Below are 25,522 nucleotides of genomic sequence, written 5' to 3'. Positions count from 1 at the left end.
ATTTTTCATTTCTAGAATATATAACCGTCTTATGCTAATAGTTGATTACTCATCACCAATTAACAGGATATGTATAATTAAATATTTTAATTATAGGACTACTAGCTTGACCTGGGGTAGATGTGTTTCTCATCAAGGCACATGGCTTCATTAACTGATTAGACGCTGGTTGACTCATACACATGAATCCCTTAATTGGACTTTATAATAAGCAGACCACTATGGTTTCCATCGGCTAAATTCAGAATGCCAGTTTCATTTCTGCGAAGTGCCAGAATGGCTTACATTTCCAGAAGCAAAGATGTGTGGGAGGTAGCTATTTCAAAACAGTAGAGTATCTCTTTCTCTGAGCAATGGCTAAACTGCAAATCATGTATTTCCTTATTTTTGACGACGAGTTGGGCTGGAACAGGCTCTACTGAACCCCGAGTCAGGCAGGTTACAGTGCAGCCGCTGCGTGGGGAAGGTTCAAGGCCAGCCTGCTCTTGTGCGCTCTGAAAACCAGTGTCTGTGCATGGACCGCTGCTGTGGAGTAGAGTCAGTCAGCCCGTTCAGGGGATCTTTCTCTGGGATCATCCTCTGCAGAAATTTAATTTAGGACAGGACTCATTGTTCCATGACTGTATTAATTCATTAGGCACTACTTTACTTTCTTTTCCTTGTCAAGGCTTCTGCACAGCCAGGCATTCAGAGGTGGAGTACATTATGTTCTGAATGTTAGTTTAGGCCTACTAGATGCTTCTTGTAAGGTCCAAGTTGTAATCTATGACATTGATAAAAAAGAAGCCTGTATTGAGGCACACATCAAATACAATTATTGCAGCATAATAAAAACTTATCACCTGTATACTGTGCAGAAAGCAGCTCACTTTTCTATTAAATGTGAGATGTGGGGACTCTGTACTTACTGAAAACCCAGGAACATTTTCAGCATATCTTAAGAGCAGTATGACAGAAATAAAATAGATCCAACTGAGGTAAGCTGTGTATTTGTAATGGCTGTAACACTGGAGTCCAACAAGTGGGAAAACACTGAGACAGGGTCTGAAACACAGATAAGGGAAGTGCGTTAGTTTATACCGCATGTGAGGACGCAGGGCAAGTTAGTGGAGCATACCTGGAGGGAGAGGCCAGCAGGTATTCCTCGTCTGACTTCATAAGATGTTTGGTCAAGGAAAGTCATTATGTTGATAAGCAGTGGATCAGATAAGCTCATTGAAATAACAAGGATATGTACAATGTTTTAGCCACAGCAGTTATCTCCAGGGCAACTAAAACAGAGTAGACATGTTTTCCATAAGCACAGGACACCATGCAAAAGTAAAAACATGTTCAATAGTCTACTGTCCTGCCAAAAATATATAGTTATCTTGTTATTTGTTGAATTAATGTCCTTTCAAAATGAACTAAACTGAACTAATGTTTTGGGTTTTTTTCCCCTTGATCACCATCTTGCACTGGAATGCTGACTGCAGTAATGGCTTTCAGCTATTAGTCTACTTGCAACACTACTACAAACAATTTACTTTGAATACAGGTTGAATTAAATTTATTTGCAACTTCTTTTAAAAAGAAATATAGAACTGATTCTGCTATGTGTAGGTTTGGGAGGGGAAATTGTCTTTTCTACCTGACCTGCCTCAGATTTCAGAGTAGCAGATCTACTGCCTCTGACACGCCACACAAATTAGGTGTGGGCATCCCGCGTTCCAGTCAGTAAAGTGCATTTCATGTGCTACGTTAGAGCCCAGGTCAACATAAAAGAAAGAAAGAAAAAAAAAAAAAGACACTACGCTACCTGAATGTCTTAAGGTTTTCCACACACTATTTTCTTCTGAGATGAAATTTATAAAGTTATTAATACAAATAGTATTCTGACTAATTCTTTAAACATGGCTGAGTATTTTGAATTTACAGCATGCATATAATGGTTGAGCTCATTTTGTTTGGATTTGTATTGCTGGTGTACACTAATTTACATATAAATTGTTATCCATGTGGAAAGAGAGGGAAGCACAGTACGGTGCTTTCATCTACCACCTTCCGTCATCAGAGACACAGTATACATGCTGTGCCGTAAAAAACTCCCTCCTGCTCAGGGAGGAAATGGGTTGAACCCACGTTTGGTTGTTTTCTATCAGCAGCTGCTTCAGTGAGTTTGTGCAGGGAGGATGAAGGAGGCACACAGGAGAAACTAAATAAGATGACGGGTGAAACCTGCAATTGTTTAGGATGGTGTGTACTCTACATGTATCTCTATATGACCCAGCCATGGCTGGAAGGAAGCTGCTGTTTCATTTTCTATTCAGTACTGCCAGCAGGAGGGGTTCTTACAGGGAACAAAGGGAATTTGTCCTTTACTTGATGCTCATTTTGATTGTTAAGAAAATGCGTATATGCAATAGAATGGGAAATATCACACAGCTTGGTGGTGACCTCAGCTGAAAGCAATATACCTTCAATCTGCCCAAAGGGATGCCTCAGCAAGGAAGTTCTAATATTTTCCTAAAATATTTGTTGTGAATACAACAGATTCACAGTCGGAGAGTGAGCCTTCTCCTGTGAAACGGCCACGGCTACTGGATGACAGTAATGACAGGCCTGAAGAAACCAGTCGATCCAAACAGAAGAGTAGACGCCGATGCTTCCAGTGCCAAACAAAACTGGAGCTAGTACAGCAGGAACTGGGATCATGTCGCTGTGGTGAGTACTGTCTGTCAGTAGCGTCCGGCTTTCTAACGCAGCCGCGCTCGGATCCGTATCGGAGCTGGAAATACAGAGAACACTTGCATTTTTTATCTCTCAAAGATACTTTAAACAGAAGCTGTAGCTTCCGCTGATAGCAAAAAGTTATAATTAGTTCCTGTCTAGTTTCCACTTTAAAACTTTGGCCTTGATATACTGCCTTGTCTCAAGAGATCTTGGATATTAATGAATTTAGCTTCAGAAGTCCCTGTAAGGCCAGAGAGCATCATACCCACTTGACAGGAGAAGAAACAAAGCACGTTGGTAAATATGCAAAGATGACAAGGTTTTTACAGAGCTTAAAGAGACATAGATCAGCATTTACAGTTCTGCATTTTATAATTACTTTATTAATAAAAAGTTAAAAAAACCTCTAACTGGAAATATTTTCATTCTCACAGATTTTGCAAGAGGGCAAACTTGTTCACCATACACTTAAAATCATCCAGCCTGGCTTTTCTGAAGCTGATGGCACTGTTCAGCGAACTGAATAGAGGATGAAATCTCATGCTGACAGCCAATTTGGGGGTTCATATTACATACAAATAATCTTTCTGAAATAATAATTAATGTGATTGGATTCCAGATGAGATGCTCTCTCTCCTTCGTGGAACGATTGTATTCATAACTGGTTTAAATGTGCTCATCAGACCCAGTGATAATGCACATGGTAGTTACACCTGCTGATTATTTTTTTCATACAATCACGTACTGAAAGCTTACGCTTGTGCTCTCTGACCATGCTTGTATTGATACATTTGGAGAAGTTTGTTTAGTTACTTCATTGTGTCTCAGCAGGGGAATAATTTCCAAAAGATTTGCATAGATGATAGGTTCAGTTCCTATGAAATGTAGAATATTCTATTAAAATGTTTTCTGGATAGAAGGCACATCCTTCTGAGCAGCAGGGGGGAGAGAAGGGATTGGCTAAGCTCGTTGGAAAGGCCTAGTTAATTAATTCTATCTTGAATAACAAATTTCAATTGAAGAGAAGCAGTAGAAAGCCACAAAGATTCCATGTTATCCTTTGTGATTTTCTTCTACATCTGTCTCCAGCCCTTAGGAATTAGTGTTGTGTTGTGCTCTTTCAGACATGAGACAGGCCTTGTTTCAGATATTGGAGCACTGACATTGAACTAACATATGTTATCTTTGAAGCCACCAAACGTAAAATTAAAAGCTGTAATGTTCAAATTCTTGTTATGGAAATCATGTATCTGGATACTTTGAAGTAGCCAGTAAGATTTTTGTCAAACTGAAGAAATTCAGCACCATCAATGACACATTTTGGTACAGCTCTTTCTGCTCAGCGTGGTAGAGGCAGGAGTTTCTGCTCTTGCTCTGCTGCTGTCACACATCAAATGACTGAGGCTGCTCACAGGTACCTGACTGAAATACAAGAATCCTCCCTAATATTGGGAGCAAGAGAGAGTTTTACAAGTTTTGGGGAGAACTGGAAAAAAGATGACTTAGCTATTATGTTGTATCATTAAACTTTCCTGGATTCTTGGAGCTATGTACAAGCAACAAAGTTGAAAACAACTTTTTAAAAGTCCTTCCATTGATCAGTAATGTTTTTAAAATAATAAAATAAGACGCGCCTTTTTTTAATTGCAAACTGGATGATAAACATATCTAATTGGCTCCTCTCAAGTTTTCTTGAAGTAGTTTCATAAAACAACATCGTTGCAATATAAATGTAGGAATTCTTCTTTAAATCATTTCTACTGCATATACCGCTTTATGGAAATACTTCTGTTAAAGTTCATAAAATGTGTTAATAAAACACGAATGTGAAAAAAAATTTCAGGGTTCCTCAACAATAAGTGAGGAAATAAAAATTTACATTCCTGTATTGCATCCTATATAGTTTAAAGGATGTATAATAAACATTTATATTCCACACATTTAATGGGAGAAGTGGGAGGCAGGATTCTATTTCCGTGTTTACAGGAGGGCTGAAAAGACCGGCGATCTTTGGTTTTCTGTGTGGTTATGTTTCATTAATACTGAATTCAGGACCTGCGTTATCTATAATGAAATGCTCTCATCTGATGTGAACATAGGCACACCCTGCACTGCTTACTTGTCATAGTAATATTAATAAGAAGCAAACAAAACCCCACCACTGCACAACACAGGCCATCTCAGCTTCGCATCACCCGAACCATTTTACCAATACTCATCAGCATTTTTAGAGCAGCTGCCTTAGAAACCATTCTCACTGGCTTTGCCCTTCTGTATGTAAAACTAGATTGCTTTAGGTCATGAATGACAAGCCAGATGAAAAACCCTGGGGGCAGGGGGGTGTTGGGAAATGGGACAGAATAAATGTGTTAAAATTCTTATTTAAAAGATTTTCTAAATTCACATGTGATCAGGTTATCTTTTTTGTCATAATGCAAAGCACAGGTAATGATGCATGTTTAACTGGAAGTGTTCAAAATATAGTAAACGTTGTAAAATAAGCAGGTATATTCTTCAAAAGTAATGGTCAAGGTAGGACATTGTTTGATACTTAACTCTTTAAGACTTCACAGAACAGCAATTTTATTGTTTGCTGTTAACACATCTTCTTGTCCAAATGTTAAAAGTACTGGAAATCATCTCCTTTTTTGATGCTATGTCCTGGTGAGTCTTCTAGTGAGATTTTTAGTGAGACATAGTAGAAATAAAAATCTATACATACTGGACAATGTTTTAATATAGACATACGTGCAAATATTAATCCAGCATAACTGGGACTTGTGCAGTGGGGCACAACCTCTGTAAAAGGGGACAGAGAGGGCTGCTGCTTTACACCAAATTGGGAGATCTTGGGGAGACTCTGCTGTATTGGCCCTGCTCTCTCCTGTAAAGCCTGTCCAGAGAGCGGCGATGCTGCTGAGCTCGTTCCCTTGACACGACATGGAATTTTAGACAGATTTGACAGTGCTGCAGGGCTTTGCCATGAAGAAAACAACTCACTACTGAGAAAAGAGTTCCAATAAGGGTTCTTCAGATTCAAACACAACATTTTTCAGATGTAGAAGGATTTGTTTATTTTCATACACGCATACTCTCAAGTTCTTTTTGCATTTTGCTTCCGCTCTGTACAAGTTATTAACTGCTGACAAGAAATTCACATCTCATAAATAATGCTTAAGAGCCATTGCTATATAAATTGAATGTGTTATGAATTGTGATGGGCCTTTTTGTAGCGTTCTATGCCTGGAGCAGGAAGAACAGAGGATGTCATTTTCATTAATTTCTAATGAGGTGCCAATTAAAGCCAAGGAAGGAACTCAGAAGGGAAGAGTCACAGAGCCCCCTCGAATCCTGTACCCTGGGGCTGTCAAGTGAGCATGCTGCCAAGCCTCCTCTGAAAGTTCCAGTAAATTACAAACTCATCCAGAGCACATACAGACAAATTCAGCTTCCCTTTGATCTTCAAAAGAGCAATTTGTAAGACGAGTTCTGAGCCTTTTCACATGGTGAACTGGGAGAAGTGATAAGAATTGTTAATTGCTGAGGCACTTTGGAAGCTTCACTGCGAAAGAGAAATTTTAAAATGAATTCTCATTTTGTGCCTCTCTGACTGGATAACCTTTAAATCAACACTACTAGAACAAAACCAGCTTCCTGTGAAACGTTTCTAGATGACAGTTACACTGGGCATGTTTTCCAGACAGCAATGTTCTCTGGTTTGGGGTGAACCTTTCAATAGCTTACTATCGTATAATGGATAACTGTTGTATTGAAATAAAGTATTTATTTAATATTAGATACAGTGAGCAGTTATATCATCAAGGAATTACAGGAATCATATTCTTTGAGTTACATTCTATGACAGCATTTCTGCTGGAAAATGGAAGCAGTCTGAAATCAATTGCCTGTGATCCTTGATCTGAAAATTGAGTTGTCAGTTCAGTGATGTGATAAGCAGGTGGTTACCACAGACTTGCTTTAAAACTAGGGGCAGCAATTTGTGAGTGAAAGTAGCTATATAACATGGAGTTCTGGAAATGTGTTTTAGAAAAATACAGTTTGATTATTTGCAAATTACACAATAAATTTATGGGCCTTATCTTAATTACTTGACTAGATGTATATTGCTACTACATAAAGTTGTGTACATTTTTAAAAGATACCGAGTTGCAAATTTCTAAGCCATAGAAATTATTTGCACAGAAAGCCTAGCTTAATTTTATAGCAGAGGCTTAGTATTTTACAGGAGAAAGTAGTTCTGTTATCACTTGCTGTGTAAAGCCAACACACACAAGTCTGCAGTTGTCTTTAATATGGTTGGAGTTGCATAAGATGTACGAGAATATTCTAGATGATCAGTGAAGAAATTTCACACCTGTCATGTTAGATCCAGTCCTATTCAGCAATTAAATTAGTACAGTGTGCCAGCTCTTCAGCAGCTTTCGTGTATATGATGTTTTGCTATTTGTAGGCCACGTCCTAATGGACACATCTGCACCTTGGGCTCCTCATATCCAGAACTCTTGGCAATCAGTGAGGCAGCCAAGATAATGGGCCCCGGAAAGTAAGCCTAGCTTTAGCTTCCAGTAGCAGTACCTTAGACAGATGTTGCCAAATTGTTTGTGTACTTCTCAGCAGTCTCAGGTTTTTCATGTTCTTTGGCCAAAATAGATGCTTAATAGGTTGGGAAGATGTTGAAACCTTCCAGTTTGATCAGAGTTAAAAAAGAACTGCTCGGTTGTGGTGCAATCTGATCAAACAGTTGTTAGTGCTATTTCTTGCCTGTGTGGACAGGAAAAATCTTCTTGGAGTTGGACTGGCCTAGGTTGTGTAGTAATAAGTTATAATTTCCCAGAATGTGGACAGACTCAAACAGTTGTGTATTCACTGCTGCTCTTGGTGGAGACTCTGTAGTAACTACTACCTCAGGCATGGGTGAAGGTAAAACGTGGTGGTTTGCAATTTTCATAAGTGAAATGTTGGCAAGTATTGACATTTTCTTTTTCATGATTGAAGGGATGCGTGTTCACAAGTGACCTCTGCAGCGGTAAGACTTTGAGTCAGGAAATGAGAGTTTAACTTTGCCAATGAACCAGGGTGCTGCCTTACGCTGCCAAGTCATAGAATCACAGAATACCAGGTTGGAATGAGGGTGCAGCACCTTGTTGGGGCACACCACAGACCGCTCCTTTATTAGGGCATAACTTTCCTTCCTAATTTCCTTCATGTGGATATAATTTTATCCACATAGATCTCTGTCCACTGCATATTGTGACGGAGATCTAGCTACCTAAAGCATGGCTCTAGAAAAAGGACACAGATTTTAGTCTTTCCAGTATACCATGTGCTGGGTGTCTCAGAGAGGGTGCTGGAGGTGACTTTAATACAAACTAGAGAAATGCCATGTCAAATTTTTATTAGAAGTTGGAGAAATCCTTCATCAAGATGTGATCAAAACGGGTAAGATTGTCTTGATAAAATGGTTTCTAGTTCTAACAAGTTTAATAGCAAGCTGCTTGCTCTTGCTTAGCAACACAGAAAATCAGCATGCCTGAATAGTCAGTGACTCAATTTGCACCACTTTGTGGCTTGTTTCTCATAAGGTTAACACATAAAACCACTTAAGATTCTTAATTCTTTTCTTAGATTAGAGGAGGGGACAGGAAAAACAGAAAATAAAGAAGGTGATAATAGTACAAGATGTGCATGTTGCACAGTACATCTGCCTCAGATGACAAATTCAGCCATGTAGCAAAATACAAGAAAGATAAAAGAGAAGTCAGGCTGTGAATGAGTATAAAATAAGGGAGGTAAAGCAACAAACTAAGTATTTGAGTAATCTTAAGATTACTTGCCTAAAGGGGAAAAAAAAAAAAAACATGTAAGTGAATGTTTAACTACATTGATTGAAAACAAACAGAAAAAATGAGGGCAGTGGGACAAGGAATTATAAATGCCTATTAAGAAAATTAAAGGAATCATTGACAGAAACAGAAGTACTTAGGTTGATTATTAAAATAAGAGAAAAAAAATATTTAAGACAGCTTATCAAAAAACATGTCCAAAAATGTATGTGAAGTCTTCATATTAATTTCTGTACAGCTATCAGAGCACCACATTCTTTTGTATGTGAATGGTGATCATGAAGGAAGCTACTCATGGGAACAAAATTACAAATTTGAGAAGTCATTTGATAGAAGTAGCTCAGAGGGAAAGCTGACAGAATAAACCCGTGGGGAACAAACTGGCATTATAGCTCTTACAAAATATCCTACTTCCTAAACCAACTCCTGAATTAAGTCTGCTGCGTTCTAAAGATAATTTGGTGCTTGCTAAATTATATACATATATATATTATAAACAGTGGAAAGGACTTCCAAACATTGATGAGTAAATGCAAATTCAAGGACATCCAGCCACCATGGGAAAGCATTATAAGCAAGTTGTAAAAATCTTTCATCTTGGCAGGGACAGGAACATATTTTTTAAAAAAAATATTTGACAGACATACCGTTTAAACTATTTTGGAAGCTTGTCTTATGTGTATATGTACATGTATATATGTACAGACAAACACATAAGCGTGGTTAATAAGTATAAAAAAGAGAAATCTGATATGTTTACTATACTTAGTTTTCCACATCCCTGTTTTTAATTTAGATCTGTATAAATCTGTAATAACCTGGTGTAATTTTTCTTTAAAAGTGTCTGTTGCTTTATATCTGTTTTGGTCTTCCACTAAGCAGAGGTCTAAGAGGAAGAACAGACTCATGTGAAGCGCTGAGCATTTCTGTTAGCCATCAGAAACAAAATGTGTCCACCCAGAAAAGACTGTACCTTTTTTACAGATACTGTGGCAGCAAGTCTCACTGCAATTCAATAACAAAACAGGTAAAAGAAAAACAGCTGCAGATTCTTAGCTTGTGTAACAGAGCTGCTTGTTCATAAACACAGGAAGATGAGGCACGCTTGTTTGGATTGTGCCAGAATAAATTTGGAATTATTTTATTTATTCAGTTAATTTAGAAATTATCTTCAAAAGAACAGGGAAAAGACACAAACTTGAATAAAAAGAAAAATGACAATTCTTTATTCTTTGTACAAAGTAGTCCAGCATGTATTGGAACTAATGTTTCTCTTAAAAGTCAGTAAAATATTAAGTCATGGTTCCATGGAAATTCTTCTGTGGAGAAGAATTTGTAATAGCACAGGTAAATTCACTTTCTAGATGGATAAGGTTTATCTGCTGCAAACCAAAATGTCTTCAGGACATGATTATGTATTGGTACAATAGATGTACTTCCAGTGATGAAAATTAAATACGCACACTGCTTCTGGAGATTGAGTCAACCGGTTCAATAAGAAGTATTAAAGGAAAAATAAATCTTACTAGTAACTAGTTACATACTATAATTCTGGGAAGTCTTCCTGTGAGACCTTAAGATGTACTGTATTCAGCTGTCTTCTGGTGACTGTTCTCCTAAGACAGTTGCTCCCAGAATAGTGTTTTTGCCTCAGCTGTTCCAATAATACCTAAAATCTTAGCTTTCATTCCTGAAAGTATTAAAAAAAAAAAAAAAGAAATCCTAGGATTCTTAACTTGATAGGGAATCGGAGCTGTTAACTAATGTTGGTCTCTCTGAGTAATATGTATTCAGAGAATACTAGAAATCACACCAATTAGTCAACTGCTTTTAATTATGTATCATGGGTTCCAAAGACAGGACCAAGAAAAACACTTTAGTGTCTAGGCTTTAGGAAAGCTATCCGTAGCTTTAAAAGTGTAAATGGAGTTCATGGCCTGCTTATAGTTTGGAATCATGAAGTACAGTTTGAGAAGACTCTAGTATATTCCCCCCAGTTTGTTCAGCTAAGGTGGGCTTTCTTCCACTGTACTACCTAAGGTTCTGCAGCAGGCGATTCTCTTGCTTTAGTAATGTATACTGAGCCTATAGTCTCAATTAATTTATGTAATTGAAATGAGTCCATCTCTTAAGCCCTCAAGTTCTCCTTAAGTAAAACAAGATAGTGTGCTCCTTTTAAAAACAAAACAAAATAAACAAAAAGAGGTTTTATTGTGACACTACTGATGTGGTAGATCCTTCAGTATATAACCTTCGGGTGAATTTCCATATGGAAACTACAGTATGAGGAATTAAAAAAAGGCATTTTGTTGGTGTGCCACATTAAGTCTCTTCTTGCCTGTACTCTGGTTACAGAAGAAAGAATCATATGCATGAAGTAAAAGATGATGCAATTTTTAATTGTCTTTTATGCACAAGAGATACATGGCCTAGTGAACTTGAACATAAAAATCTAGCTGAGGCTACCTTATTTCTAATTCCATCTCTTTCAACACCTTTAGGGAAGTAATTTGCTCTGTCTTCGAGTTATTTTTTCTTATCAGAAAATTGAAGATAATAGCCACCTACCTGCCAGATGTTAAAGGAAACATTTTTGAAGGTTAAAGTACTCTACCCTTGTAATCAGAATTGTTTCTTTACGGTGTTCTGATTTATTCAGAGTCTCACAGGCAGCTTCCTCAGGACTGTGCACTTTGGGAGCTTCTCCTGGTCAGCAGGAGGCTGCTGCGGTCTGTTCTCAGAAGGAAAGATGCTGCCTAGAGATCTTTCCCCTCAAAGTGAATCCAGCATCTTTGTCCCTGTGTTAGCAAATAGCTGTTCACATAAGTACTGATTTTACTAATGTGCTTAATACTTGAAGTAAACAGAGAAAGCCCCCAAATATGCTATAATCATCAGACACATCCTGGGGCAATGTCACCAGCTAGTTCAACAGACCATGAATAAAGACTTAGGTAGCGAGGAGTGATGCCCATTGAATTTTGTTGGTGAAAGTCTAAATTCTTCATAGGAAGAAATGGGAAAAAAGCATCACACCAATTGCTATATCAGCACTGGGAGAATAAGAAAATTGAAAGAAATTGTCCAAGTTTGCCTTGCAAAGTCAGAATTCTTTCCAGGAACTAGAATCTTTTTCCCCTACAACCTGAAAGAAAAAGCCACCTGTGGTCTTAAATTCCATGTCTAAGGTATAAGAAAGCGTTAAAGCTCGGTTCTGGGACTTGAGATACCTGGTTCCCTACTAGGTTGCTGTAGGGCCTTCTAAGGAAATGGTATAAAGATTGGTGTGCAGCAGTTTTTAGACAAGTTTAAAAAATAATATTAGTCTGTATCAGGGGCTTCTGATATTAAGTATTTCTGGCCTTGGAAGAAGGTTTCAAGAGCTGAAATATTGTATTTGTGGGTATTATAATCACTAAGGTAAAATATTTTCTTCAGTAGGTTTTTAAAAGTAATATATTTAACTCTATGTGTATTGAAATGAAGATGTTTACCTGTAGAGGTCTTCACAGCCATTAAATGTTCCTGAGTTGCTGAAAGTTGCTAAAATATGTGCAGAAGTGGTGTACAGGGGGTCCTGCCCTATTCTGAACAAGGAGCAGGGAATGTTGCGTAAGTCGTGCATCCAGAAAAAAAGGGGAAGGGTGGATGCGCACACCTCTGTAAGCACTTGTTTTCCTTTATGGTATAAATACAGCTCTTGAGTGGAGCTCTGTTTCCCTTTGGTTAGAAGAAAAATTACTCTTGACATAGATAGCAAGAGGCTACAGGAATAGAAGACTTTGCATGGAGCAGAATGTGGAATCTAAGAGACCCTGGACATAAGGTCTAAATATGGGATAGGCAGAAAATAAATTTCAGTTTAGGTTTAAAAGAAATAGAGCTGCTTCTCTCTGGTGATTTGGCCAACAAGTCTAGCTGTTGTCAGACTGTGGATCAATGTGGTGCAACCTCTAGAAAGCTATTTAAACCCAGGGCATGCATAATATACCTCAGCAAATATACTGAAAGTCAAACCTGGAACCATATTCAGCGTATTGTGATTTGAAGTCTAAATGCACACAGGATCCAGGAGAACAGTTAGAATTAATACAACACGTACACTATGTTACTATAGACCCTTTCATTATTCATTCCAGTTCTTTATTAGTAGTCTTATCTTTCCTGCATTTTCATTGGGCTAAACAAAATTATACACATACATTATTGAATCATTCAGTATTGCTTGCTATTTTAATTAAATTACTGGATACACTTTGGCTTTTAATTAAATCTGCAGCTTCTGGGAGAAGTGTATTAGCTCAGGTGGGCTTGATGTAGAGAGAATTCCAGAAGTATTAATACTCATCCAGCTCTTTTGAAAGTGTCAAACACACCGCACAAGGCCCCGCACTGATTCCAGGATCACTGACATCCACCTGCCCCTTTTTTTTTCCTTTTTTTTTTTTTTTAAAAAAAAAAAAAGATTTCACACCACTCTCAAATCTAAGTGTTCTGAGTAGGAAACAGATACCTTCTTATATGATGGTATAGCCTATGGAAAATCTTATTTTATAAGAGTACTACCATTTGCAATAGTGTTACCTGCTATTATGATTCACCTCTACTTCATTAGATGTTTATTCTTGGACACTAGGATGTCTTTTTGGTATAAATCTGCTTTTTTTATTGCAAATCCCTTTCTTTGGATTCTTTCTTCCACATCCTACAGGATATAACCTTGTGAAACAAGGAATGATATGGGAGGTGCAGTGTTGTTTTCAGTGTGTTCTCGGCCCAGCAAACGTGGTAGTGAGCGTTCCTTTTACAAGTGTAGTTGTGGTAGTAATCCCTCATGAGTATATCACTGCAAGATCACATGACTGTTTAAAAAAAATCAAACTCTCTTCACCCACCTAAAGTCTGTAAACTTTTAATTTTGGGCTTAGTTTTTTCTCTTCACGTCAGTCGTACATTAGTGTTCATTGTCTGGCACAGCTGTTGATGCTTCAAGCTGCTGGGAGCAAAATGGTTTCTTTGTAAATTCTCTTGTTAAATTAAGTTTAACTTTTTTTTTGCTTTTGTGCTTCAACAGTTTCATGAGTCTTTTGGAGAAAAAAATTTCTTTCAGTTATATTGAGGAAGTATGTGACAAACTAAAATTCTAATTTATGTGAAGTTGCATCTATCACCGTAAATGCACTGGGATCGTACTCCAGTTTTGTAGACATTTCACAACAGTGGTAACACACTGCTTGTGCTCACTGGTAAGTCAATATGTAGCACCACAACTACTGCTTCTGCCTGGCTGCTGTGGATTGCAACTTGGACAAAAAACTGAGGACAGAGTAGAAGGTTCTAAGGGGAGCCTACAGATTAAATGTGTAGGTCAGTGACTTGCGCGGTATAAAGCAGTTAAGAAATTAGTATTGTGTGGTGTATCTGGAGTAATCATGTACCAAAGTTGCTCCGTTAGACTGTCTCCAATAGATGTTGGCCTTAACTCATGAATCTGCAGTGCAGTGAAGAAGCTGTGATGCAAAAGTAGTTACTCTTATGCGTGTATTCTGTACAGCAGGAAAAATATTTGGTCCAGATCAAAAGATTTAACCACTGTTATTTTGAGGTATATGGCAGAACTGAGATAGGATCCTGACTGAGACCTGGAGTATTTAGTAAGACCTGACTGACAGCAAACTTTTTTAAATTGCGGTTTATAAATACAAAGCAGGTATGCTGTATTTATCACTTTGAGGATTCTTTGAAATTCAGAAATTCCTGAAAACCTTGGTTCTGTTCCTGAAGATGTTCCTTACTTCTGTGGAGTTGGTATGCACTAGAGCAAAAGCAGGACTTCAATCTAGAATGCCACATATATAAACTTTTCCCACTCCAAATATACTGTGTACAAAGAACTGAGACGAAACTATATCTTTTGAGTTCTTCTACTTAATTTTAAGGTTGAAGAGTAGAATAGTGTCTTGTGTAGAACCTCATGAAGAATGACTGATTAAAAAAACCACCTAAAAAATCAGCATGTACTCTGTCCTCAAGTGATATAAATTCTCTGTTCAAAACTGTGTCACATTTGAAGTAGGAAAAAACAGTTTGACAGCTTTCTGTGCAAGTAAAGTAGTAAAATAGGAACGTGAATTTGAATTTAGCACAAATTGGGATAAAAGGTAGTTCATTTGCAGTCTCCACAGTGCAAAACTGCATCTCTTGCCTGCTCCCTAAAGCAGCTTCCTAGGCTTACAATCTTCAAGAAAATAGAAGAGACTTTGAAACACAGATTATATGTGACTAAACTTGGAAATACAAAGTCTTTGCCTTGCAGTCTAAAGAATTCTTGCAGAATCTTTAACCATACCTGTCCTGTGGCTGTTAAGAATTAAAATGATGTAATCTTTCTTTTGTATACAATTTTTTTCATTTATTTCCTGGGCAGGTTTTTTGTCACCAATAGCTTTTTGGTCTCTAATGCATGCTCATACCTCTTGCTCTACCCTCTTTGTGGTAGGCAGCAAAACAGAACAAGAAACTAAAAAACAAACAAACAAACCAACCTTTGTTCCCTTCATTTCTTCTAAGTGTAAACCTAGTAGTACAGATACAAAATGAATCTGCAGCATCTCGTAAGCACCCGAGTCTTAGACATGTGATTTTATGTAGCATCACATATGTCACGGAGGTCTGTGCTTCTAGCATGAAACCTGAAATTAGGACTGACTTAAGGGCAGAATAGAAGTCCCAAGTTGCACGTCCAGTTGTGTGTACAGATTGGCAGATTAAAAGAAACATTCTAAGGTGTCTTACACCACCTCTTTTCCTCTTTTTTTGATTCAGATACTGATCATTTTGGGGGTCATGAGTAAGTATAGACTATCTATATAAAGACAATATTAGAAAGGCGAGTTGTACTGACCATCACAGATGGCTGGAAAAACAAATTAATAAGAAAAGTGTACTTCCTACTACTTTTCCTGAGTCTTTTACAGCTGTGCTGTTTGTGAAGGAATGTGGAACAGAAATGCCTTGAGAGGGCAATTTTTAAGATACTGTGCATTAATATTTAGAAACTTCTAACACTGAGAACTCAAGAGGTTAACATTCCCCATCCACTCTTCTTGGAGTGGAAATGATAGCAAGGACTGCCTCAAGCTATGTTTGGTGGAGTTTTATAAATACATCTATTTAGTTAAAATGCTTCAGCATAATGTGGCTTACTTCTCTTTCCCCTTGGGAAGCAATGACATCTTGCAAACCTGGGAAACAGGAGAACAGTTTAACTCACTTATTTCCAAAAGCTTGTTGTTTAGCTTGTTGGGATTTGGTTTTATAGAAAATGTCAGTAAAACTGAACGGTCCTTGAGTCATGTAATGAAAGCTGACAATTACAATGGAGAGCATTCCTCGAAGAGAAAGATGAGATAATTAGAGTATATGCAAGAAGCTGTCTAGAAGGAGAATAATACAAGATATCAGCAGACTAGAATATTTTTATACTGCAACATAGCAGTGCATACAAGCTGCACTGGAAGTTTTACTAGTCTGGACTGTAGAACACTTTCATGTCCTTCCATTGCTGGATGTTCTTTCTGAACAATCACCGAAATATTAGGGGAACAAGCTAGATTATATTGAAATCCAGAGAGCAAGTGTTTCCTGAAGTACTTGATGCACAAGACTTTAGGTTCTTGCTTTTTGTCCTGGGTAGCTATTGATTCTGCATTCATTTCTTAGGTATTCCGTGTCTTGAAAAAAGAAAAAATATTTCCCTCCCACACTTTTTAACAGCTTTATTGTTATTATCATTAACATTCCATCTTTCTATTTGGAAGGGATGGAGGAGATGCATAAACACTGTTTTTGGATGACTAGACATTTGGGGGGGAATTATGTCCAATTAATCTGAACAGTGTTGCAGTAGCATGTATCATTGCATGGGCTAATCTTTTCTGCTGGTTAATCTGTCTGGTCTTGCTGTGTTGTATGATATCCTCTAGATGTGTTCACCTTTTAAATATATGTTAAAATCTGTTCTTGCACAGAAATCTGCTTATAGATTCACACATACCTCATTAGATAATATACCTTTGGTAGTGAATTTTTCGGCACCTTCATCTTTTAAGGTTATAAGGTGTTTTTAAGTCCTCTTTGAGCCTCTTGTTAATTAGAATTTCAAATTAGCAAGAAAGGCAAAATTTCTCCTGAAGCATGTGAAGCCAAAGCATACAGCACAGAATTCTGCATAGAAATAAGTCTATACCATTATTAAGACTACTTTTGAATAGGCTTTCTATAGGGGATATGTACAAAAACAAGTTGTTTATTATATAAAATTTGGAAATTGCTGCAAAATCTAGCAGTTTTGAACTTCTGAATTTTGACTTGGGAATGAAAATTATAAATAACAGTAAAATCGGGCAGGTAAGGTGATTTTAAAGTGTCTGAAGCTCTGATTTTTGTATGATAATTGTGGCAGCATGCAGCTACTTTTTAAGTGATACACATCAAGATGTTTCAAATAGGGGCACTTCTAAATGTTTTTAAGCCACTTTGTAAATGTGTAAGCTGTATAAATATTTAATAAGCTCGTTTGGCACTTCCACCAATTCTCAAAACATGTTCACAAACTAAACAAACAAATCTGTCTTCCCTTAGCAACTTTCTGAATGTCTCATCAATGAGATTAGGACCAGAATCTTGGGGCAGGAGAAAAAGCAGCTTCCTGTCTATCTTCATGCTATTCACGTAACAAGATTAATTGTATTTGTTATATATCTTATGTAACAGTGTGGTGTTCTCCAGCTGTACATTAGAAGAGTCTGGGACTACTCCATGCCCGGCCACAGATGCGCACTAGAGGAGTACCACCAGTGTGCTGTGCTTCTCCATAGGTAGTTTGCAGTAATCCAATTATTGGGCATTTGTGCCATGTTCCAGAAAGTCTGCCTGCTTTCCATTGAGTTAACAACGAGAAAAAGAAATTTAACTAAATCAGGGACACTCAAAAATTATAATTTTTTTGTGTGTTGTGGATTATTATGACATTTAGCTGAATTGTTTCTGATGCTTAACATAGCATTTTGTTGGTATTTTAGCAGCTTACTGTTCTCAGAATTTGAAGACAGAAAGTTTAAAATTTAATGTAGGTTTTAATTGAAATATCTGCTTGTTGTCATTCCATATTCCCATCTAGCCAGTGCTCTCGAATGTAACAATGAGGAAAATACAGTCATTTTTCATCATCACCCACACAGAGCAAACGTAGATTCATGGTATTCTCTCATCTTGAGTATGGAAGATTATTTTCTTTGCTGTCCTCTCCAGTTGCCTTTTCCCAGCTGATTCCTCAGGAATGTTGAAAGCAGCTTCACAGATGCTTGTGTGTGATCTTAGACTTCCTTTGAATGATGTTTTTCCACGTCCTATGCAAAAGATTCATCTGTATGGGTACAAGTAGGGCTAAGACAGTACACTGCTTTATAGCTTTACCCATTTATGCTCTGGTGATGAAATGGAAGTGAATTTGTGATGATATATTGTGAAATAGTTTCTGGGGTGCTTAGAAGAGCTCAAAGGTTTGGAGGCACTACGTAATGTTTTTCCAAAATGTTTGCATTAGGGGCTCAAGGAGTAGGTGATTCATAGTTTACTCCTAACATCAGAAAACAACAATTGCAATATTAGACTGAAATCCTCTATGCTTGGAAGTCTGGCATATTTTGGTTGATGACTAGAGTGACTTTAGTTGACAGATGGATTCTCTTTCCAATGCTCTTTCCTCTAGCAGAAAAGTTATTTATTTTGTCTTTTAGTTATAGTGTGCTAAAAAAAGCATTTCTGCAGCAAAATCCTTAAGGGGAGACAACCCGCATTTGGTATCTTCCTATAATGAATTGAACAGTAAATGCACCACAAGAATTCATTAATCCAACTTGTTTCCTAAACATAAAAGCAGAGTTCTCAAGAGAAAAGGTTTCACCTCCAAATCTGGATTGGCTTAAAGGATCAAAATAGAACCACTATGTTGGCCTTCTGCCCTAGTGCATATAAGTTAATAATGGAACTGTTGTAAAAACTGATGGTTTTGGTATGACATTGGGCACTTGTGCACACACAGACCACAGAATGCCCACTCTGATTTCCAGAGCAGTGAAGAAGCAAGGAGTGAATATAGCAAGAATAACTTAATTGAACATCTCCACTCTGAACTAATGAAACTATGTTCAGAACTACTGTTACTCAACTAGCTACTACATAATAGTATTCAAGTACATTAAATATTAAATAAAATCTACAAACATACAAGTTCTAATCTTTAAAGTGACTTAGGCATTTGGAGAAGTGGGGCTGAAGATCTGAAGTCTCTTTTGGAAATGAGACCTCCAGAAGATTCTCATTGCTAATTCAACAAGAATAAACCCCCTCCATAAAAACAGCTAATATATGCAAAATTATCTTTAGTAAGATTCAGAACGTGCTTGGGTATTCTTTCATTAGGTATTATCAGTTCTAATTAGCAGATCATTTTAAAATAGATACATAAATAACAGGTTTAGATCATTTAGCTGCTGAAATTAGAAATACTTTTCCCATAGTCTGGGAAAATGAAAATCACCTGGTATTCTTTGTGGACAGTTCTTGAAATTCTGTTCAAGAATGAGTGAGGAAATACTTGATAAACAGAAAAAAATAAAGAATGTGCTTCATCTGGAACAAAAATAGCATACAGTACAGCTTTTGGTACATGAAAACAGTTATCTAAAAAGAACTAAAAGATGTTTTAAAATGAAATAAAGCCTTGGCAAAGCACAGAATAGATTGTATTGGGGAGTGGCAAAGAAGAAAGGTACATAATGAAGTTATACTATATAATATATATACACGAGATATATATATATTATATATATACTATCATATATATACACTATCGTATATATTACTATCTCTAATATATGTAATAATGAAGTATAATATACAAAAGGCAGGAGGGTTTGTAGAATGTGAGGAGATGGGGCAATGGAAAGGTCATGTTCAAAAGTGATAAACCATCTTGTATATATGTTTTCTTTTATAGAATTGTGAAAAGGGTCTTGCAGAAGCTGTGTAGAAGATTGTATGCATGTTCAAGATATCTTTTAGATAACATTAAATAGCATTTCTACATATCCTTGTTAACCATGTGGAGATGATCTGTAGAACCATTAGGATATAGAAAACAATTTTGATCTATAAGACAGTGAAACTACTTCAGCCAAGTACAGATCTGCAGGGTCTCTTGCATTTGCTGCTTACACATTCATTGCAGAGAAGATGATGAACTTGATTTTTGAGCGTATCTAGTCAGATATTTATGTATTCTTGTGCCTGCAGTGAATGTTGGTTCAGTAATTTGAAGTCTTATTTCAAGAAATAAGGGAAGCCTTCAGTCCATGCTTTCTGTAAGAGAGAATTAAGTGAAATGCCTGTTCAGTATTGAAACTATAATCCAAGGATGTTTTCAGTTTAACAACCAGACCATGAATTTTTGGCACCTCAGGAAAAGGTATTTGTCACATTTGATTGCGGTATGACCCAGATTGAGATTGAAGTGGAGGCAGTAATCACAAGGGGCAAGATATATATCAATTCAATCTGCATCTTTCCATCCATATTTCTGAAACATACATGCCAATATAGAAACCTAGTCTTTTTTGGTTTGTTCTTAGAACTGGGTTTCAAAGCCAGACACAGATAATAGACATGCCTTTTCATAGCTGGTGCTGTTGAAACAAAGAGCAGAGATAAATCAATTTTTCTTCTTTTTTTTTTTTTAAATAATTCCACATGTGACACTTTTTTCCTTTCTGTTTTCTTAACAGTCACACTAACAGAAAGGTAGCCTGTTGCTTTCTCCTGCAGTTTATGTTTTCTAGTCCAGAAGCTTGGAATACTTTACAGGCACTTATATAAATGTGTGTGTGTATATATATATATCTATATATATTTATTTATATTTATATATATATATATAAAAACACACACTCTTTCAATCATTCACTCATTTTTACAATTTTTGATCTCTCAAATATCATTATTTTGTGGTTTTAATATCTTTTGAGCATTGAAGGAGCAGCAGTAAAGCATTGGGTGAGAGATGAAGTGATGCTCTTTGCACAATCAGGCAGGAAAAATATTGCAGCGTAGGTGATATCATACCTTATTGCATATACAGTGGACTACATAAACTGTGCAACTGTGTGACTTTTTTCCCTACCGTATCATCTTAATACTACTTATCACTATGTAAAATTCATTCTAAGAGGTGGGAAATTTGAGGCAATTTCTTTATGAAGTGTTAGGTTCAAATAAGAAAAAAAGCTTATTTTCTTTGTAGATTAGAAAGAGGTGTCTACTGAAGATGCCCTCCTCACCTGCAGGGAAAAGTAATGCCATGTGTTTCTGAATCACATGCTCCCTGGAAAACCAAACAACAGTGAATACTTTTAGACAAAAAGACAAAAACCTGCATTTTTTCAGCTACAGAGCAAGATGATGTGGCAAGACATGTCCCTGTGTCAAATGCCTGTTCACCCCCCATGCTTAGTGTCAGAAATGTTCATGAAGAGACGCTTCTGAAACCAGCATAGTAGTGGAGCAGTGAGCCCTCCCGCAGGCACAGTCAGCTTGGGGTGCTGGCAGTGAGGAGGAAGCAAGCTGCTTACATTTAACAGTTCTGGCTTGAATGCCTGCTTGGGAACTCAGCCTGAAGTACGATAAGCATGAATTTCAGAAATTATAACTAACTCCACATAAAAGTAGAAAATATTTCAGTGAAGGTGATCAGCCTTTTTTTTAATTCTTAACCATTATCTTTGTTACTATCTGGGCATACCTAGTTTGGACAGTTTTGGGGGCTTCCTCTGTAAGATGAGAGGATGGCAAAAAAAACCCAAACCCTTTGATATCATGTTGATAAATACTCAAGAAAATGCAGTAAATAATGAGATACTTATTAATACCCTGTAAGGAAGATACGTAAAAATTCAAAGCTGGCATTAATTTTTGAGAACTGAGTAATCCCCCAGTAGGTGATCCTTCATTTCTGATTGAGGTAAGACTGTCACTTTAATCAAGTCCCTAACTGTATTTTTTTTCTTCCTTTCCATGGTAGGTTATGTGTTCTGTATGTTACATCGCCTGCCTGAACAACATGACTGCACATTTGACCACATGGGACGTGGGCGTGAGGAAGCCATTATGAAAATGGTGAAACTGGATCGGAAAGTAGGGAGATCTTGCCAACGCATTGGCGAAGGATGTTCCTGAGTGCAAGACTGCAACCAAATGCTGTTCTCTTAGTTCACTAATGTTAGCCTTATTTAGGACAAAGTCAGCCAGACACCTTGTACTAGGCAAGTTTCAGACTACAGCCAATCAGTTTCCTTTCTTTAGCCAACCGTCCTGGTACTGTAGTTTAGGGGTTGATGGTGGTTGACATTGATTTCTGGCTGGTTACTAAGGTGCCTGCTAGCCACCGTATAAAAATAAAACATGAAGAAATATTATTTTTGAGCATGGCTAGTGGATTTAAACAAAAAAAGAAAAATCCAAAGGCTTCTGTTATTGCTGGAGTCACTCTAAAAGCCTTACGCTGGAAACATTCCAGCTGCAGAGTTAAAACAAATAGCTGTATAGAAGCTTGTGTAAAAGTTTGCTATGCACATGGCTTTCAGACAAACTGTTTAATGTGCAGCCTTTCACCTCTTCACTGTTAATGAATCCTGAGGAGGTGAAATACTACTAAGAGCTGCAACTGCAGCTGCTTAAGCCCAGAAGACCTGACTGGTCACTCGTGCCTTCATCGCGTGTGGCTTTTGAGTTAGGCAGTGTCACCAGCATCAGGGATTCTGTTGGGGTAGGAACATCTTTCTGGTTCTTTCCAGGAAGCCAAAAAGAAAGGGGGACAGAGATTCTTATGAAAAATTTTTATATCTATCTTACTATGAAGAACCTGTCAGGGTTTTTTTTTTTTATTTTGTTTTGTTGTTGGTTGTTTTTTTTTTTTCTTCTCAGTTAAATTATGATCTCACTTTAAAGCCAACTCCATCCTAGAGCAGTAAATGGTGCATACTTTTTACATGGCATCCACAGAGATTCTACAAGTTGTGTGAACAGATTCCACACACCTTGAGCAGGGCAGCCGTTCCCACCGGCCGAAACCTGATTGGCTCTTGTTTGCCTTTTGCTAAGTGCAGGTATCTGATAATTGATCAAATAAGGCTAATTCACAGCACAGTAGCCATGGCTGGATTCTACAGACTGACTTTCTGTAGTTAGACTTATATATTGGGGGGAAAAAAAAGGACATTTTGTAGCAAACGGAACTCAGTAACAGTATTGGGGAACAACCGGTAAAAACACCCTTTATCAGACTGAGTTTGTGTTTCTCATTTCCAGAGTGTCATTGAGATAATCAAATGGGCTATATCAGCCCCGTTTCTATGCAGCTGAATGCTCCCATGAAAATCTCTGCCCGCATTTATTGCAAAGCAAGTATAGCAAGTGAAAAGCATTACCTGGAGTAGAATGTTTTGGATCTGTTTAGACCTATAGTTCTGTATTATGGTATGTCACGTTGAGCTGAACTGAATTGCACCAGTCTTGTCAGTTTGGAAACAAAAAAGCAAACATCATAATTAGCATGTCTCCTGCTGCTCACAGGGTTTACGCAGGTAAAAAGGATTTGTACCGCTGTGGCCCTACTCAGTCCTGAGTGAATTTAGCTTCTCAGTCTATTAATAAGGTATTAACAATCAGGTAAATTTGTAAGAAGACCTGAGGGAGGGAAAGATTTGTCTGATTTTCAAATACTGGGCAGATATAAAACATCAGGGAGATAAAGTAATGCATCACTTGAAAAACCCCAGCGATTTGGGAGTAAGCCTGTGTGTCACCCTCTATTCTACTTGTTGCAGGTAACTAACTCCTTATCGGCCAAATTATATTGTTACCTTGATAGTCAGCTAGGAGCGTTTAACAAGGAGACAACTAATTTAAAAAAAAAAAAAATATATATATATATATGTCTCCATGCACACTCAGCATCTGACTGTATTAGCATTAATTAACCATGAAGCAAATCAGAAGTGTCCCATCATTATAAAATGTTAAAATATCAGCAATCCAAAAGGCAAGCTGTTGGTTTTTTTAGTATTATTATTATTCAAGAATATAAGACCAGCAGCAAAATCTTCTGTAATGTGCTGCATTTTCAGGAAATGTTCCTGGTGAGAGGAACAGTCCAAGGATATTATTTACATTTGCCATGAGGAGTTTAAAAAAACACGGATTTTTGGCGGCTGCTGTGATATGCACTTTCTTTTCCTACAAAATCCTATTAAAGCATTTGATGGGCATTCTGATGGATACAGAAGACTTTTCTGCATTAATACTGAAGATGCTATTTTGTTCCTCCTTAATAATCTCTTTAATCTTGTTACAAGTGCACAGATGGTTTGAAGGTGGCTCTTGAGAGAACACTACTTAAAGTTCATGTGAATTATGGACAATGTTCACTTTAAACAAAAAAAGTTGGGGGGGGGGGTTGTTCCTTTGCAGTATCTGTTCTGTGAAGTTTGTTAAACGTAAAGAAAGCTTAAGTTCTTGTATCTTAAGAGAAGATCTTATTTAACCCTTTTGTGTTCTAGATTTACTTACACATGTAGCCTAGAGCTCAGTTTTAGTTTAACATATTGTGAAAATATTAAAAGAATCTTGTAACTTCATTCTTTTTCCTCCTGCTAAAAAAAAATTAAACCAATCAGATTAAAGTTTGAATTCCTTTCTGCCTATTCCAACAGGTCTTGCTATTTTGCACCATTTCTGCTGTAAGTTCATGTAAGAAGTACAAATGGGGAAAATACCAACATTAGGCTAGTAACTTCAAGCTGAATTTACAACTGGTGGAAAGTGGACGGTATTTCCTGCCAGTTTGGAAGGGGAGGATAATATTTCTGCTGGGTTCAAGTTTAGTGATTTATTGTGTAAGCAAATCTGGCTAAATCTACTGTAGCCCCAGTATTGGTAGATTTAATCTTGAGGTTAGCTACTGTAATCAAATGAACAGGTTGTTCAGAATCTTAAGTCAAATGCATACTGTGCACTACATCATTGGCATCATAGTTTTAAAATGTCTTAAATGTTCTTTTATGCATTTTGACAACTTCTGCACCTAGAATAGCTGTATTCCAGATCATAATGGGCTGTGTTCATAATGGATAAGTAGAGGAGTAACTATTGTTTCTTAATCATTTAGATGCTAGAAACACAAGGCTAACTAAAAAAAGAAATGAACTGTATTAGAGGGAGAGAGAGTATCAAGGTGATTATTCAAAAACAATTTTGAAAATTGCTTGGAATTGAAATTGTGCTTGATTCACGGGACATGTACACCCATTTTTTCCTCAAACTGGTATAGTACTTTCAATTATAAAACTGTGGTGATTCTCAAACAAGATGGCTGTGTCATAGGAAAGGTAAGTTACATAAAACAGTTCTGCCTTTTCGTCAAGTTTCAGACCTATAGGTGGGGGGCAAGCCAAGGCTTTAAGGAAAAGTAAGAATTGCCCATGAAGGCCACTATGCCCAGCCTGTCCTTAATTGCACTGGTTTCTGTTCTGAAGCAGTTTAGTGTCTTGAATGAGAAGCAATGTAACTGTAAACAAGGTAGTTGAGAATGTTAACTACTCCTCAGGAGTGCACAGGCAACACCCTGAAAAGAATCCTTGTGCAGTTACAGCAGTCCAAAAGTAAGATTGTTTTTATCTACTCCATGGAAGGTGATAAATACATTCAGAACTTCAGTTTTGCATTACTTTCTTCTTTTGGACAAATTGCAATCCCTTGGCGTCTTGAACACGATGTCCCGTTTATATAAAACTTTGTACTCGTCGTGGTGTTCAGTTCATTCTACAGTCATA

At 37.2% G+C, this 25,522-nt stretch overlaps 1 protein-coding gene across 4 annotated transcripts in view; it reads left to right on the top strand.

The window, feature by feature from the left end:
* The window catches only part of ZFAND3 (zinc finger AN1-type containing 3), a 142,189-nt gene extending 117,816 nt beyond the window's left edge, over positions 1-24,373 (top strand). For all 4 annotated transcript variants that reach the window (XM_071806123.1, XM_071806125.1, XM_071806124.1 and 1 more), the window contains 2 exons: positions 2,533-2,703; positions 21,715-24,373. In XM_071806123.1, the coding sequence (XP_071662224.1) occupies positions 2,533-2,703; positions 21,715-21,869 (326 nt within the window). In that variant the 3' untranslated portion in view covers positions 21,870-24,373. The remainder of the gene's footprint in view (positions 1-2,532; positions 2,704-21,714) is intronic.
* Positions 24,374-25,522: the final 1,149 nt, after the last annotated feature.

The sequence above is a fragment of the Patagioenas fasciata genome, chromosome 3, assembly GCF_037038585.1.
Source record: "Patagioenas fasciata isolate bPatFas1 chromosome 3, bPatFas1.hap1, whole genome shotgun sequence".
Classification (NCBI taxonomy): domain Eukaryota; kingdom Metazoa; phylum Chordata; class Aves; order Columbiformes; family Columbidae; genus Patagioenas; species Patagioenas fasciata.
The sequence above is the reverse complement of the archived record's forward strand: the minus strand, read 5'-3'. Positions and strand labels throughout refer to the sequence as shown.